The sequence below is a fragment of the Rhinopithecus roxellana genome, chromosome 15, assembly GCF_007565055.1.
Source record: "Rhinopithecus roxellana isolate Shanxi Qingling chromosome 15, ASM756505v1, whole genome shotgun sequence".
Lineage (NCBI taxonomy): Eukaryota > Metazoa > Chordata > Mammalia > Primates > Cercopithecidae > Rhinopithecus > Rhinopithecus roxellana.
In genome coordinates this window covers 45,475,030-45,492,986 of record NC_044563.1, presented here as the reverse complement: position 1 = coordinate 45,492,986, position 17,957 = coordinate 45,475,030, and the positions used below count along the sequence as shown (strand labels likewise).

General features: G+C 39.5%; 1 protein-coding gene across 1 annotated transcript in view; it reads left to right on the top strand.

Moving 5' to 3' along the window:
- Positions 1–2,115: 2,115 nt before the first annotated feature.
- The window catches only part of HIKESHI (heat shock protein nuclear import factor hikeshi), a 41,673-nt gene continuing 25,831 nt past the window's right edge, over positions 2,116–17,957 (top strand). The window contains exons 1-2 of the mRNA XM_010356023.2: positions 2,116–2,367; positions 6,117–6,354. Coding sequence (XP_010354325.1) covers positions 2,338–2,367; positions 6,117–6,354 — 268 coding nt within the window. The 5' untranslated portion in view covers positions 2,116–2,337. The remainder of the gene's footprint in view (positions 2,368–6,116; positions 6,355–17,957) is intronic.

Below are 17,957 nucleotides of genomic sequence, written 5' to 3'. Positions count from 1 at the left end.
TCAGAATCCCTGATACCCTGGCCATGATTAAATTATAATTGGTTCTTACTCCGTAGAATCATATAGTTTGAGAGGGGGGAAGTACCTCTGAAGTTTTCAGCCAGTTTCCCGAATTTTCCATAAGTCTCCTCAACAATGTAAGTGGATTTCAGCATTGGTTAAAATATCAATGTGAATGGGAGCATTCACTCTATTCCATGACTATCTATTCTTATTTCAGAGAGCTCTGATTATTGGAAAGATTTTTTTGCCTGAAACATTTTTTCTTCACTTCTTCACACTGTACTTAGTTCTGCCCACAGAAGTTATAAAGAACTACTATATGTGCAAATAATATAGTTTGGTAGCTGGAATACTGGCTACTCTAGAGATATGATACTATACTCACTGCCTCTATGTACAATCTATAACTAAGACAGTTCACCAGCAAAATGGAGAAAAAGCTCAACGCTCACATAACAGAGATTGAGACAATTAATAAACAGCAACTGTAATTAAAAAAAAAATTCTAAGCTAGCTAGTTCTCGATCCATTAAATAAGATTGCTGGGTAGGAGAAGAAATGACTATCAGGTGGGTCATAGGAAGATTAGTGAAGAAAACTGAGAGGATATGTAAGAAATAACCAAGTGAATATTACAGGGAGATAAAACAAGTTGTATAAGCACATACAAATTTAAAAGTAGGAGTTGCTCAGAGAATTCAAAAGTATGGCTAGTGCACAAGGTGGGTATGAAGAAGACATGGCAAATTAGTTAGGAAAGGCAATAATGCTAAATATTAACATTTATTGAGCAAGCTACATTCTGGCCACTACTGGGTAGTTTACATGTAAGAACCCTCGAAACAACTTTATGAGGTAGATACTATTATTACTTCATTTTAAAGATGGGGAAAAGGAGGTATGGGAGTGTTAGGTTAACTTGCCTAAGATTATGTAACTAATAAATGGCAGAGATGGGCTCTGAACCCAGGTAGTGGGTGCCTTAATTTATGAAGTGGTCTTCATATGAATGGCCTTTTTATTCGGAAGGTTCTAGGACTTTTTAGGTAGCAAGTTGGAGACATTGGTAGATCCTTTCCTACCTCTTCATCTTTGGCTCAGCTATGTCAAAGGAGTATCAGTGATAAGATAGGTGATCAGTTTAGGGATCCACAGTGGAGGCCAGAAGACTGTTCCAAACACTGATCCCTCATATATAAACTAAGGACAGGGAAGACAGACCTGCTTTATGGCTGGTGGCCAACCTCAGATATTTAAATTGGACAGAGACCCTTTACTATCCTATTCAAGACGAAAAGGAATTGGAGCTGTGAAAGGGAGAATAAGTATTGGTGGCAATCAGTACTTGATGCCAGTTTTTTTTTTTTTTTTTTTTGGCTATTGTTTTGTATTTCCTATGAACCTTTTCTGCAAATGCATATAGAAAAAAAATAGACAATTTTACAACAAAACTCCCACTAATTAAGCACAGCCAGGCACTATGCTAAGTGTTTTATACATATTAGCTCATTTAATCCTCACAGCAACCCTAGGAGATAGGTACATTATTTTTCTTTTGCAAAGGAGGGACACTGAAGCACAAAGACATCTACAACTTTTCCACAATTGTACAGCAAATGAGCGTGACAACTAAGTGAAGCTGGAAAGAACTATAAACTGTAGACAAGTACAAAACAATTGGTTAGAGATTAGTACTTCTGAGATACTGTGTAGCAGAAAGAAACCCGGATTTGGATTAGGACTTGAATTCAGCCTCCAACATTTACTGCTGTGTAAAGATTTGAGGTTGCTCACTCCTATAAAATTTGGATTATAATACTTACCTCATAGGGTTTTTGTAAAGATCTAGTGACGTGATTATTGTAAAAGTGCACTATCTCTCAGATGTTACAGAAACGTTAGAAGTATCTCCTCCCAGGATTGTACATGAAAATGCGAGATCCACAGATTGTGTGGCTATAGAACACTCGGACTACCGATCCCAGTTGCAAAGCCTCCGGGCTTACGTTCCCGGAAACCGGCGCAGTGCCCTCTGGGACTTGTTCTGGGACTTGTAGTCTTACACTGGCGCTGGCCAACCTTTCTTCCTCAGTGGGGAAACCGGGTGTAAAACCCGGAAGTACTTGTTGCCTGAGCAGCGTGCTGCTTAGGAAGAGAAGGTCAGAGGTCGCGGGGGCAGAGGCGTTCCAGCCGCTGGCCCAGTCACTATGTAGTGGAGGGGCAGACACCCTCCCACAAATTCTGGAAGGTTCTTAGTCTCGACTAGGGCAGTAGCCCCAGGACTCCTAGTCGCCGGCTTCAGGTCACTGCCGGCTGAACGGAGCTGCCGTCGCCATGTTTGGCTGCTTGGTGGCGGGGAGGCTGGTGAGGATGGGACCGGGTGGTATCAGGAAGGGGTCAGGATATTGAGGGCGAAGCCCTGCGGCGGGGAGGGTACGCAGGCGCTAGGGATGCGGGGAAGCCCACTTAACCGTATTTTGGCTGGGTATGTGAGGATGGAGCGTGGGAAGCTGGGTGCTCTCCTATGCCCAGCTCTGTTCAGATTCTTTCGAATAGTAGTCACAGTATTAGTTGGCATTTATTAAGTGTGCATTTTGTACCAAGTACTGGGCTAAGTGCAGTGTACGCCTTTGGTCACTCAGCCTTATGTGTGGCGCTTATTTGGCACTTTGAACTTAATCCTCATAACTCGTGAGATGGTCTTTATCTTTGACATTTTGCAGTTAGGGAACTAAGTTCAATCGCCAGTATAAATGCCTCCCTTATTACCCTGAGGTAGAGGTGAATTTGGGATTGAATCTGGTCTATAGCAAACGGTTTTTCAAAGATTAAGGTGCTCAGGCAGTGTATATCTGCTGGGTCCCTTTGGAAGAACCCCAGTAAAAATATGCTTAATTTAATTGGAAGTTGGCAGAAACTTAACGTGTGAACCGTATCTGAGATAACCAGAGAAGGATGCAAGTAGTGTGTTTCCTTATTGGTCAAAATAGATAACCTACCTTGCCAAATTGTTAGAGTAAATGAGATCAGCACCTGGAATTCTTTAGGAATAATCTGGAAGGTGAATCTTGTTTGTTTCCTTAGAAACCACACAGACATCAATTTTCAGGCCTGACTGTTTTCCCCTAGAAGTATTTTTCCTTCTTTTTTCTTCTGGCTTTTTTAAATGTTGCAGTCCCTTTGTTGAATTGTCTTTTTTTCCCATCAAGTTTTGATAATGTATTGTATTCTGTACATATACAGTTCTAAGAAGCCAGAAAGATAAATTGGAGATGACTAGCCTCATAAAGTTTGTCTCTCCAATGACTGTGAGACCCCCGTGGTGATGGTGGTAATTCATAATCCTGGTGAGATAATTCTACCCTGCTTTTAATAGGGAAAAAGAAAGGACAAACCTGGAATGATTGTGTGACTCAGACGAGTGAGTGTTATTAATGACATTAAAATTGTGTTTCTCAGAGAATAAAAAACCTATTTGGAATCCATGTATCTCTCACGTTGTCAACTAATTTGGAAGGAAATTCAGTTATAGTAATACCTGTCTCTATATATTGGGGATACTTGGTCCTTTAATTATGGGGTATTAGGACATATCAAAGTGAAGGACAAATAGACCTAGTGGCATCTCAAAACCTAACTACATTACTCTGTTATAAGAAAAATCTACTTATCTAAACTTACGAACCCAGTTTTTATTTCTTGAGATTTTTTTCTTAAAGATATACCTTTTCTTAATGTGAAAAATTAGAGTGTGACGATACAGATTTGCAGACTGTTCAATACCTATACAAAGTTGACACTTAAGATTATTTATTTTGCCTGGTGGTTATTTCAAGACTCATAAATAATAGTTTCCCACGCTTTTTAGGTTATATGCATGCCAAAGACTGGTGAAATTGAATTTAATACTAATACTGGCCATTTGGTTTATGTTCTTCCTTTGTTTTATTCTTTGTACTAAAGCTGGAGGATTTTAAATTGGGTCAGAATACTTCTGAAGAGAGAATCAGAATTTGACTTTAGGAACTCTCAGCCTTTGTATCTTGGGACTTAATTTAGGGCAGGCAGTTGATACTACTTTATAACTAATAGGTAGTTGCAATTACATAGCAATATATTTTTCTTAAGTTTCTTTGTATCAGTAGATAGGATATTATAGAAGGAAAACTTACCTAACACACATATTTTCTCTGTAAGGCATGCCATGGCCTTCTTCCACTTAGGAAGACTAGCCAGCACTTGAACTTGGTCATTTTAAACAGCACAATCACCAACAAAAATCACAAAAATGCTTTAAATAGATTAACTGTGAAAAGGACCCTTTTTCATATTGTGAGGACTGAAACAAGATGGCATGTTCTACCTCAGCTGCCAGTGTGTGAGTTGCACACTCTTTTTTTTTTTTTTTTTGAGATGGAGTCTTACTCTGTCATCCAGACTGGAGTGCAATGGTATGATCTCGGCTCATTGCAACCTCCGCCTCCAGGTTCAAGCGATTCTCATGCCTCAGCCTCCCAAGTAGCTGAGACTACAGGCTTGTGCCCCTATGTTCAGCTAATACTTGTATTTTTAGTAGAGACCGCGTTTCGCCATGTTGGCCAGGCTGATCTGGAACTCCTGACCTTAGGTGATCCACCTGCCTTGGCCTCCCAAAGTGCTGGGATTACAGGCGTGAGCCACTGCGCCAGGCCTACAACTCACATTTTTTGCTACTGTTCATGAGTGTGTCCATGAATGATTGCAGAAATGCAGCAAGCATTGATTTGGGATTACAAGTTTTAGTGAGTAGGCGAATTCACATAAAGGATTTGTGAATAAGGAGGATTGCCTAATTACTTCTGGATTGCTTACCTGTTTTAATTACCTGACATTCTTTCTTTTATTTATTTTTGGGACAGGGTCCCGCTCTGTCCAGGCTGGAGTGCAGTGGCGGGACCTCGGCTCACTGCAGCCTTGACATCCCAGGTTCAAGTGATTATCTGTCCTTAGCCTCCCCGAGTAGCTGGGACCAAAGGCGCATGCCACTACCCCTGGCTAATTTTTGTATTTCTTGTAGAGATGGAATTTTGCTGTGTTGCCCTGGCTGGTTTCCAACTCCTGAACTCAAGCCAGCTGCTTGCCTTGGCCTCCCAAAGTGCTGGGATTACAGGCATGAGCCATCATACCTGGCCCCTTTATCTTTAAACTGTAGGGTGAGAGCTTAGGTGATGTGTTTTAAATAACCTTTCATCTTTACAGCGTTCTAAAGCTACAGTTATTTTTATTTATTTATTTTTTTGAGACAGCGTTTAGTCCAGGCTGGTGTGCAATGGCGTGATCTCGGCTCACCACAGCCTCCACCTCCCGGGTTCAAGTGATTCTCCTGCCTTAGCCTCCCGAGTACCTGGGATTATAGGCATGTGCCACCACAGCTGGCTAATTTTGTATTTTTAGTAGAAATGGGGTTTCTCCATGTTGGCCAGGCTGGTCTCGAACTCCTGACCTCAGGTGATCTGCCTGCCTTGGCCTCCCAAATTGCCAGGATTACAGGCGTGAGCCGGCACGCCTGGCCTCGTTATTTTTTATGTAAGTAGAATCCTTTCAGGGCACCGGTGAAATAATTTATTTTAATTTTAATTGAATTTTTATTTTTTTAGACAGAGTTTCGCTCTTGTTGCCAGGCTGGAGTGCAATGTGGTCTCAGCTCACTGCAACATCTGCCTCCCGGGTTCAAGCGATTCTCCTGCCTCAGCCTCCCGAGTAGCTGGGAATACTTGTGCATGAGCCACCATACCTGGCTAATTTTTGTATTTTTAGGAGAGATGGGGTTTGCCGTGTTGGCCAAGCTGGTTTTGAACTCCTGACCTCAGGTGATCTGCCCGCCTTGGCCTCTCAAAGTGCTGGGATTACAGGTGTGAGCCACTGTGCTCGGCCCGAGTTATATTTTTAAAAGATTGCATTTAGTAGATTATGATTGTAAAACTAAGTATGTGTTTAAGACTATCAGGTTTAACATTTTATTTGGTAAAAAGACTACAATGGATTATGCTGGTAATATAACTTATAAACGATAGTGTTAAGAGTTACAGAAACTCATAGAACTATTGAACTAAGACAAGTTTCTTATTTTCTAGGTGCAAACAGCTGCACAGCAAGTGGCAGAGGATAAATTTGTTTTTGACTTACCTGATTATGAAAGTATCAACCATGTTGTGGTTTTTATGCTGGGAACAATCCCATTTCCTGAGGGAATGGGAGGATCTGTCTACTTTTCTTATCCTGATTCCAATGGAATGCCAGTATGGCAACTCCTAGGATTTGTCACGAATGGGAAGCCAAGTGCCATCTTCAAAATTTCAGGTCTTAAATCTGGTAAGAATAATATGTTAAAGTAATTTTATAATTAATCAAACCTTTTTCTTAAATAGCATAACGTGGAATATGGCTTTTCCCCCTTTCGATTGTGTTTTTCTGGTTGTTAAGGTAATACAAAACATTATTTTTTAACAAAGACAATACAGAAACATTTGAAAAATAGTGAAAGACTTCATTGGTTCCTCACTCCTTCCTTCTCCCCCTAGAGAGAACCTAAGTCTTTGTTCTTTTTGTGTAGTATATACCTTCATAAAAATATTTTTTTTGGCCTGGCATGGTGTCTCACGCCTGTAATCCGAGCACTTTGGGAGGCCAAGGTGGGCAGATCACGAGGTCAGGAGATCGAGACCATCCTGTCTAACAAGGTGAAACCCCGTCTCTACTAAAAAATACAAAAAAATTAGCTGGGTGTGGTGGTGGGCGCTTGTAGTCCCAGCTACTCGGGAGGCTGAGGCAGGAGAATGATGTGAAACTGCGAGGCGGAGCTTGCAGTGAGCTGAGATTGTGACACTGCTCTCCAACCTGAGTGACAGCAAGACTCTGTCACATATGTGTGTGTGTATATATATATATATATATTTTTTTTTTTTTTGTAGCCTGTGGGCATTTTAGCAAATATTGAGAGGAATCTTCTCATAATTTATAATATACACGTACATGTGTTAAGTGAGAAGATAAACCAGATAGACTTGTATAGCAAATAGAATGGAAGTACTTATTTTTTTCCGTTAAGATTGTTGAATTAGATTTGATCACCCCTCCAATGTTCTTCTTTTGGTTCTGTTGACATTGCAGAGCCATACTTCTTTTCATTTATTTATTTATTTATTTTTTATTATACTTTAAGTCCTAGGGTACATGTGCACAACGTGCAGGTTTGTTACATATGTATACATGTGCCATGTTAGTGTGCTGCAACCGTTGACTTGTCATTTACTTAGGTATATCTCCTAATGCTATCCCTCCCCCTCCCCCTACCCCACGACGGGCCCCAGTGTGTGATGTTCCCATCCTAGGTCCAAGTGTTCTTGTTGTTCAATTCCCACCTATGAGTAAGAACATGCAGTGTTTGGTTACCTGTCCTTGCAATAGTTTGCTCAGAATGATGGTTTCCACCTTCATCCATGTCCCTACAAAGGACATGAACTCATCTTTTTTTATGGCTGCATAGTATTCCATGGTGTGTATGTGCCACATTTTCTTAATCCAGTCTATCATTGATGGACATTTGGGTTGGTTCCAAGTCTTTGCTACTGTGAATAGTGCCGCAGTAAACATACAGGTGCATGTGTCTTTATAGCAGCATGATTTATAATCCTTTGGGTATATACCCAGTAATGGGATTGCTGGGTCAAATGGTATTTCTAGTTCTAGATCCTTGAGGAATCGCCACACTGTCTTCCACAATGGTTCAACTAGTTTATAGTCCCACCAGCAGTGTAAAAGTGTTCCTATTTCTCCACATCCTTTCCAGCACCTGTTGTTTCCTGACTTTTTCATGATCACCATTCTAACTGGTGTGAGATGGTATCTCATTGTGGTTTTGATTTGCATTTCTCTGATGGCCAGTGATAATGAGCATTTTTTCATGTGTCTGTTGGCTGCATAAATGGGATCTTCTTTTGAGAAGTGTCTGCTCATATCCTCTGCCCACTTTTTGATGGGGTTGATTTTTTCTTGTAAATTTGTTTCAGTTCTTTGTAGGTTCCGGATATTAGCCCTTTGTCAGATGGGTAGATTGTAAAAATTTTCTCTCATTCTGTAGGTTGCCTGTGCACACTGATGGTAGTTTCTTTTGCTGTGCAGAAGCTCTTTGGTTTAATTAGATCCCATTTGTCAATTTTGGCTTTTGTTGCCATTGCTTTTGGTGTTTTAGACATGAAGTCCTTGCCCATGCCTGTGTCCTGAATGGTATTGCCTAGATTTTCTTCTAGGGTTTTTATGGTTTTTAGTCTAGCATTTAAGTCTTTAATCCATCTTGAATTAATTTTTGTATGAGGTGTAAGGAAGGGATCCAGTATCAGCTTTCTACATATGGCTAGCCAGTTTTCCCAGCACCATTTATTAAACAGAGAATCCTTTTCCCATTTCTTGTTTTTGTCAGGTTTGTCAAAGATCAGGTGGTTGTAGATGTGTGGTATTATTTCCAAGGGCTCTATTCTGTTGCATTGGTCTATATCTCTGTTTTGATACCAGTACCCTGCTGTTTTGGTTACAGTAGCCTTGTAGTATAGTTTGAAGTCAGGTAGTGTGATGCCTCCAGCTTTGTTCTTTTTGCTTAGGATTGTTTGGCAATGCGGGCTCCTTTTTGGTTCCATATGAGCTTTAAAGTAGCTTTTTCCAGTTCTGTGAAGAAAGTCATTGGTAGCTTAAAGGGGATGGCATTGAATCTATAAATTACCTTGGACATTATAGCCATTTTCACAATATTGATTCTTCCTATCCATGAGCACAGAATGTTCTTCCATTTGTTTGTGTCCTCTTTTATTTCGTTGAGCAGTGGTTTGTAGTTCTCCTTGAAGAGGTCCTTCACATCCCTTGTAAGTTGGATTAGTAGGTATTTTATTCTCTTTGAAGCAGTTGTGAATGGGAGTACACTCATGATTTGGCTGTTTCTCTGTTATTGCTGTATAAGAATGTTTGTGATTTTTGGACATTGATTTTATATCCTGAGACTTTGCTGAAGTTGCTTATCAGCTTAAGGAAATTTTGGGCTGAGACGATGAGGTTTTCTAAGCATACAATTATGTCACCTCCAAACAGGGACAATTTGACTTCCTCTTTTCCTAATTGAATACCCTTTATTTCTTTCTCTTGCCTGATTGCCCTGGCCAGAACTTCCAACACTATGTTGAATAGGAGTGGTGAGAGAGGGCATCCCTGTCTTGTGCCAGTTTTCAAAGAGGATGCTTCCAGTTTTTGCCCATTCAGTATGATATTGGCTGTGGGTTTGTCATAAATAGCTCTTAATATTTTGAGGTACGTCCCATCAGTACCTAATTTATTGAGAGTTTTTAGCATGAAGGGCTGTTGAATTTTGTCGAAGGCCTTTTCTGCATCTATTGAGATAATCATGTGGTTTTTGTCTTTGATTCTGTTTATATGATGGATTACGTTTATTGATTTGTGTATGTTGAACCAGACTTACATCCCAGGGATGAAGCCAACTTGATCGTGGTGGATACACTTTTTGATGTGCTGCTGGATTCAGTTTGCCAGTATTTTATTGAGGATTTTTGCATCGATGTTCATCAGTGATATTGGTCTAAAATTCTTTTTTTGTGTGTCTCTGCAAGGCTTTGGTATGAGGATGATGTTGGCCTCATGAAATGAATTAGGAAGGATTCCCTCTTTTTCTGTTGATTGGAATAGTTTCAGAAGGAATGGTACCAGTTCCTCTTTGTACTTCTGGTAGAATTTAGTGGTGAATCTGTCTGGTCCTGGAATTTTTTTGGTTGGTAGGCTATTAGTTACTGCCTCAATTTCAGAACCTGTTTTTGGTCTATTCAGGGATTCAGCTTCTTCCTGGTTTAGTCTTGGGAGGTTGTATATGTGTCCAGGAATTTCTCCATTTCTTCTAGATTTTCTAGTTTATGTGCGTAGAGGTGTTTATAGTATTCTGTGATGGTAGTTTGTGTTTCTGTGGGATCGGTGGTGATATCCCCTTTATCATTTTTTATTCCATTTATTTGATTCTTCTCTCTTCTTTATTAGTCTCTCTAGTGGTCTATCAATTTTGTTGATCTTTTCAAAAAACCAGCTCCTGGTTTCACCGATTTTTTTGAAGGGTTTTTTGTGTCTCTATCTCCTTCAGTTCTGCTCTGATCTTAGTTATTTCTTGCCTGCTGCTAGCTTTTGAATGTGTTTGCTCTTGCTTCTCTAGTTTTTTAATTGTGATGTTAGGGTGTCAGTTTTAGATCTTTCCTGCTTTCTTTTGAGGGCAGTTAGTGCTATAAATTTACCTCTATACACTGCTTTAAATGTGTCCCAGAGATTCTGGTATGTTGTGTTTTTGTTCTCATTGGTTTCAAAGAACATCTTTATTTCTGCCTTCATTTCGTTTTGTACCCAGTAGTCATTCAGGAGCAGGTTGTTCAGTTTCCATGTAGTTGAGTGGTTTTGAGCAAGTTTCTTCTTCCTGAGTTCTAGTTTGATTGCACTGTGGTCTGAGAGACAGTTTGTTATAATTTCTGTCCTTTTACATTTGCTGAGGAGGGCTTTACTTCCAACTATGTGGTCAATTTTGGAATAACTGTGATGTGGTGCTGAGAAGAATGTATATTCTGTTGATTTGGGGTGGAGAGTTCTGTAGATGTCTATTTGGTCCAGTTGGTCCAGAGCTGAGTTCAAGTCCTGGATATCCTTGTTAACTTTCTGTCTCGTTGATCTGTCTGATGTTGACAGTGAGGTGTTAAAGTCTCCCATTATTATTGTGTGGGAGTCTAAGTCTCTTTGTAAGTCTCTAAGGACTTGCTTTATGAATCTGGGTGTTCTTGTATTGGGTGCACATATATTTAGGATAGTTAGCTCTTCTTGTTGAATTGATCCCTTTACCATTATGTAATGGCCTTGTCTCTTTTGATCTTTGTTGGTTTAAAGTCTGTTTTATCAGAGACTAGGATTGCCACCCCTGCCGTTTTTTTGTTTTCCATTTGCTTGGTAGGTCTTCCTCTATCTCTTTATTTTGAGCCTATGTGTGTCTCTGCACATGAGATGGGTTTCCTGAATACAGCACACTGATAGGTCTTGACTGTTTATCTAATTTGCCAGTCTGTGTCTTTTAATTGGAGCATTTAGCCCATTACATTTAAGATTAATATTGTCATGTATGAATTTGATCCTGTGATTATGATGTTAGCTGGTTATTTTGGTCATTAGTTGATGCGGTTTCTTCCTAGCATTGATGGTCTTTACAATGTAGCACATTTTTGCAGGGGCTGGTACCAGTTCCTTTCCATGTTTAGTGCTTCCTTCAGGAGCTCTTGTAAGGCAGGCCTGGTGGTGACAGAATCTCTGAGCATTTGTTTGTCTGTAAAGGATTTTATTTCTCCTTCACTTATGAAGCTTAGTTTGGATATGAAATTCTGGGTTGAAAATTCTTTTCTTCAAGAATGTTGAATATTGGCCCCCACTCTCTTCTGGCTTGCAGAGTTTTTGCCGAGAGATCCGCTGTTAGTCTTATGGGCTTCCCTTTGTGGGTATCCCGACCTTTCTCTGTGACTGCCCTTACCATTTTTTCCTTCATTTCAACTTTGGTGAGTCTGACAATTATGTGTCTTGGAGTTGCTCTTCTCAAGGAGTATCTTTGTGGTGTTTGTCATAATTCTTTGCTTTGATACTTTGAGGCATTTTGTGAAGAAATGTGAGAATGAAACTAGATTAGGTGCTATTTATACCTATTGAATCTCTGGTTCCCTTGAAAATCTAGATGAAGACAGACCTGAAAATTCCTTTTTAAAAATTTTTAATTATTTTATTTATTTTTGAGATGGAATTTCGCTCTAGTTGCCCAGGCTGAGTGCAATGGCACAATCTTGGCTCACTGCAATTTCCACCTCCCGGGTTCAAGTGATTCTGCTCCCTGAGGCTGCTGAGTAGTTGGGATTACAGGTGCCCACCACCATACTTGGCTAATTTTTTGTTTTTTTTTTGGTAGAGACAGGGTTTCACCGTGTTGGCCAGGCTGGTCTTGAACTCCTGACGTTAGGTGATTCACCCGCCTCAGCCTCCCAGAGTGCTGGGATTATAGGTGTGAAAATTCTTAAAATATAAATATATATTCTCCTAGAAACTGTTTATGATGTCTAAGTTAACACTGTATTTAGGTACCATGTAGGTAACTTGTTCATGTATTTACCAAACATTTGTGTATCTATTATGGGGATATAAAGGTAATGATTAAGTTCTTGCCTGAGATAACTCATAGAGGAAGACATTTCTGTAGACCAGTAATTGGAATGGTGAAAAGTAATAGTGGATGTTTGTACAGAGTGTAGGAGAATAGAAAAGGTAGCAATTAACTCGTAAGTAGGTTGGGGAAGCTTTCCTGGAAGAGGTGACATTGGAGCTCTTAGGCAGACAAGTAGGACTTTGTCAGGCCTATGAGAGATCTATTGGGCATTCTTTTCTTGGTGGAGGTAATAGGGGCATAAGGTGAAAGTTTGAAAGGGTGGTGTGCTCAGAGTGACATCAGGGTATACGTGAGAAAGATAGGCATGGATTATGAAGTTTTATGTAGCACACTGACTCACTGGAAATGTAATAGATCAGCAGTTTTTAACATGCTTAGGTCACAGACCTATTCCATAGTATTCTAGAAAATATGTGTACCATAATGTAAATACTCAAATATTTGCATCTACTCTGAAGCCCATTCATGTATCCCTCCTGAAAAACAACTGCTCTTGTAGGTGTAGAAAAGCCAGTGAACAATTTTGAGTAAAGGAATGATATCAGATTTTATTTTGCTGTGAGGCCTCTGTGAAGAATAAACTGCAACAGTTGTACCTCCTCACAGAGGAGGTAGCTGTTACTGTTTTATATAGTTGACATTCTACAAGGAGAAATGGGAGACTGGGTGTGGTGGCTCACGCCTGTAATCCTAGCATTTTGGGAGGCTGAGGAGGCGAATTGCCTGAGCTCAAGAGTTTGAGACCAGCCTAAGCAACATGGTGGAACCCCCCCATAGTAAAATACAAAAAATTAGCCAGGCATGGTGGCATGTGCCTGTAGTCCCAGCTACTTGGGAGACTGAGGAATGAGAATCGCTTGAACCCAGGAGGTGGAGATTGCAGTTGCAGTGAGCCACGATCATGCCACTGCACTGCACTCCAGCGTTGGCGACAGAGCAAGACTCCATCTCAAAAAAAAAAGAAAAAGAAAAAGAAAAAGAAATTGGAGAGAGCAATATTTAAAGCTAAAAATTGTTTAGAATTGTAAGGAGCAGATTAAGTCCCTGTAGTCCTTCTCAGTGGGGGGTTTCATGAGATAATTATCATAAATTCCTAAGGCTATGGTTCTTAAAGCAGGAGCTCCTTCCTGATCTGTAGGGTCAACATCACCTGGGAATGTATTAGAAATGCCGATTCCTGGCAAGACCCCAGACCTGATGACTCAGAAATTGGGTGTGGAATCTAGAAGTCTGTACTGTAATAAGTTCCCAAATGTTTGTGTTGCAAGCTAAAGTTTGAGAACTGCTCTAGGGCATTCATGGCACACATACCCCTTATACGTATGGCATAGCATTTGAACCATCTTTGGGAAAGTTAAGATGGTAGTCACGCTGAAATCAGTTTTTATTCTTCATTTTGGTTGTGCCTAGAAGTAAACAGTGTATCCGTAAGTAGAAAAATATAAATAGATAATTCAGTATATTCTAGTAAAATTACTGAACATTAAATATAAAGTAATAAAGCAGCCAGAGAGAGAAAAGTCATTTATAACTGAACAGCAGTTAAATTATCATACTTAGCAAGAGCATTAATAGAAGCCAAAACCCAATAGAATAATATCATTAAAGTGCCAAGGAAAAATAAAATAATTTTCAAAACTGTCATCCTAAAGTGAAGAAATATATTTTCAGATGGAGATGAAGAGTTTACCACTCATAGACCATTAGCTAAAGAACTACTTACCGGAGGTAGTTGTACTTTATAAGAGGAGGTTGAACCCAGAGCGTAGAAAATGATGCAAGACACAAAGTTAGCACAGAAATTGGTAAACCTATAGACAAATCTGGGCAACTTGATCGTATAAAACAGCATAACAAACACACAAGAATTAATTACTGTTCTAGAAAAAAAAATATAAGACAGGAGGGGTGTTAATCTGAATTACTGTTTTTTGAGGTCTGGTTCTTAAAAAGGAGAGTAATAATATTGATTCTACTTACAAGTAATCCTATTACAAATTTAAGTAAAACTAAGCTGGGTGTGGTGGCACGTGCCAATAGTCCCAGCTACTCAGGAGATCAAGGTGAGAGGATTGCTTGAGCCTAGGAGTCCAAGACCAGGTCGGGCAACATAGCAAGACTGTCTTCATTAAAAAAAAAAAAAAAAAAAGTGTACCTTCCATGTCATTAGAGTAAGTAGAGGAAAGGCAGTAGAGAAAACAGTCCACTAGAATGTAGGAAAAGAGGAAAAAGAAGGCTGGGTGCGGTGGCTCATGCCTGTAATCCCAACACTTTGGGAGGCCGAGGCAGGTGGATCACTTTAAGGTCAGAAGTTCGAGACCAACCTGGCCAACATGGTAAAACCCCGTCTCCAATAAAAATACAAAAGTTAGCCAGACGTGGTGGCGGGCGCCTGTAATCCCAGCTACTTGGCAGTCTGAGGCAGGAGAATCCCTTGAACCCAGGAGTGGAGGTTGCAGTGAGTCGAGACCCCACCACGGCACTCCAGCCTGGGCGAGAGAGTGAGATTCCATCTTCAAAAATAAATAAATACATAAATAAAATTTTAAAAAGGGGGGACGGGAAAGCAAAGAAAACACATAGTATAAACAAAGTAAGGCATTGGAAATAATTTCAAATTTATGAGTTATATAAATCAGTTTATATAAATGTAAACAGATTAAACTTACCAGAGAAAACAGAGATGCCAGAATGAGATTTTTTTATTTAAAGGCAGCAAACAAAATAATTATATTGCTATTTATGAGTAAGGAATCTGAAACATTCTGTTTTTTTTTTTTTTTTTCTTTTGAGACAGTCTCCCTCTTTTGCACAGGCTAGAGTGCAGTGGTGCAATCTTGGCTCACTGCAAGCTCCGCCTCCCAGGTTCATGCCATTTTCCTGCATCAGCCTCCTGAGTACCTGGGACTGCAGGTGCCTGCCACCACGCCTGGCTAATTTTTGTATTTTTAGTAGAGACGGGGTTTCACCTTATTAGCCAGGATGGTCTCGATCTCCTGACCTCATGATCTGCCTGCCTCGGCCTCCCAGAGTGCTGGGATTACATACGTGAGCCACCATGCCCGTTCATGAATCTGAAACATTCTAACACAAGGAACCAAAAGAAAGCTGGCATAAGTATATGAATTTTAAGAAAAATTAGACTAGGCAGAAGTATAATCAAGGATGAAGAGATTCATTCACAAGGAATGAGATAATTTACTAGGAAGACTTAAGTATTTCTAGGAGGTTGCAGTGAGCGGAGATGGCAACACTGCACTCCAGCCTGGGCGACAGAGCAAGACTTTGTCTCAAAAACAGAAACAAAAAGAAGTGAGGTTGAAGTGAATGATCTAAGTATTTAACATAAGCATTCCAAAGAAAGAAGAAAATGATGATGCTAAAGGTAGAAATTAATGATAGAAAACAAACAATAGAGAGGCTCAATGAAACCAAAATCTGTTTCTTTGAAAAGACTGATGAAAAGAGGAGCCTCTAAAAAGATGCATCAAGGGCCAGGTGTGGTGGCTCATTCCTGTAACGCCATCGCTTTGGGAGGCCGAGGCAGGTGGATCACCTGAGGTCAGGAGTTCGAGACCAGCCTGGCCAATATGGTGAAACTCCATTTCTACTAAAAATACAAAAAATTAGCCAGGTGTGGTGGTGCGCGCCTGTTGTCCTAACACTCGAGAGACTGAGGCAGGAGAATCACTTGAGCCAGGGAGACAGATATTGCAGTGAGCCGACCTCGCGCCACCGTACTCCAACCTGGGTGATAGAAAAAAAACAAAAACAAAAAACGAAGAATCAAGGAAAAAGAAGGCACAAATAATGTTATTTAAAATGTGAAGAACAATAACTACAAGTTTAATAGAGCTTCAAATAAAATATATAAAGTTTTATGCCAGTACGTTTGAAATGACATAGGAACAGACAAAATTGGCTATTTTCTAGAAGAATATACCAAACAAAACTGAAATAATTTATTTCAAGAATAGATTGAAATCCTGAATAGATGTAATATCAATAAAATTAAAATCAGTAATTAAAAATATACCTCTTCCTTCCACATACAGCCATCAGATGAGTTTACAAAGTTGTACTATACCTTTAAGAAACAAATTGTTCATATTTTATATAATTTTAGAGAATAGAGAAAGAGGCAAAGTTACTCAGTTTAATAAATTTTGAAGCCAATATAACCCTCATACCAGTAATGGCCAAAGACAGTATGAGAGAGGATATTGGCCTTTGTCAATTTTATTTATTTAGAATTTTTATCTAGGTATCTTAGTTATAAAATAAATTTAAGTTATTTAAAAAATTTGTATTAATAGAAAATTCAAGCATATAGAAAAGCAGATCTAAGTGGAATATTGAACCCCATTCTACTCATCATCCAGCTTCAAAAATGACCACCTCATGGTTAATGTTATTTTATTTAGATGCCCATTTACTTCTCTTTTCATATTATTTGAGAGCAGATTCTACAATTACCACATGTAATCTGTAAATATTTTAATATATGTCTTTAAAAGACAATTAAAAAAAACTATAATACTATTATTACATCTAAAGATAATTTTTTGTTTATTTGTTTTAGAGACAGGGTCTTACTCTGTTTTCTAGGCTGGGGTACAGTGTCCAGATTATAGCTCACTATAGCTTCAAACTCCTGGGCTCAAGCAATCCTCCTGCCTTAGCTTCCTGAGTAGCTAGGACTACAGGTTTGCACCACTGCTTTGGCTAATTTATTTTTTGTAGAGATAGGGTCTTGCCATGTTGCCCAGGCTGGTCGCAAATTCCTGGCCTCAAGTGATCCTCTTGCCTTGGCCTTCCAAAAGTGCTCGGATTATAGGCATGAGCCACTGTGCCTGGCCTAAAAATAATTTTTTTTTTTTTTTTTTTTTGAGACCAGTCTCACTCTGTCACCCAGGCCAGAGTGCAGTGGCAAGATTTCAGCTCACTGTAGCCTCAAGCTCCAGGGCTCAAGTGATTCTCCCACCTCAGCTTCCTGAGGAGCTGGGATCACAAGCGCTCATCACCACACCTGGCTAATTTGTGTCTTTTTTTTTTTTTTTTGTAGAGATGGGGTTTTGCCATGCTGCCCAGGCTGGTCTCAAACTCCTGGGCTCAAGCAGTCCACCCCCTCAACCTCTCAGAGTGCTAGGATTACAGGCCTGAGTTATCGCACCTAGCCTCAAAATGATTTTTTAAATATCAAATTGAATATCTGTAATCAGTGTTCAAATTGTCAATGGTCTCAAAAGTTTTATGTTTAAGTTTTTAAATACTTTAAATCAACATCCATGTAAGGTCCTTATAGGGCAATTGGGTGATCTCTCAAGTATCTTTTATACAAAGATAATGTATTCTCTCTTCCCCATTTCCAAGAAATTACTGGGTCTTAGAGGTTTAATCACATTTTAGTTTTTTAAGTTTTGGCAGGGTTCTTATAGGTGGTGGTGTGTTTTTCCACCAGGAATTACATATATGGATATGTTTTTGTGTGAAACTTAGCAGACATTTGTTTGTAATTTATTAATTCAGTAGGGGTTCAAAATGATACTGTTCTAATTTTGTCATTTTATTTATTATCTGTAAAATCTGTAGAGATAAACTTGTATATCTACTGTTTTGTTACCCAGAGATGGAGTTGTCATAGGAAATGCAGGATAAATTCTTCATTCTTTCTCTTTATGTGTGAATG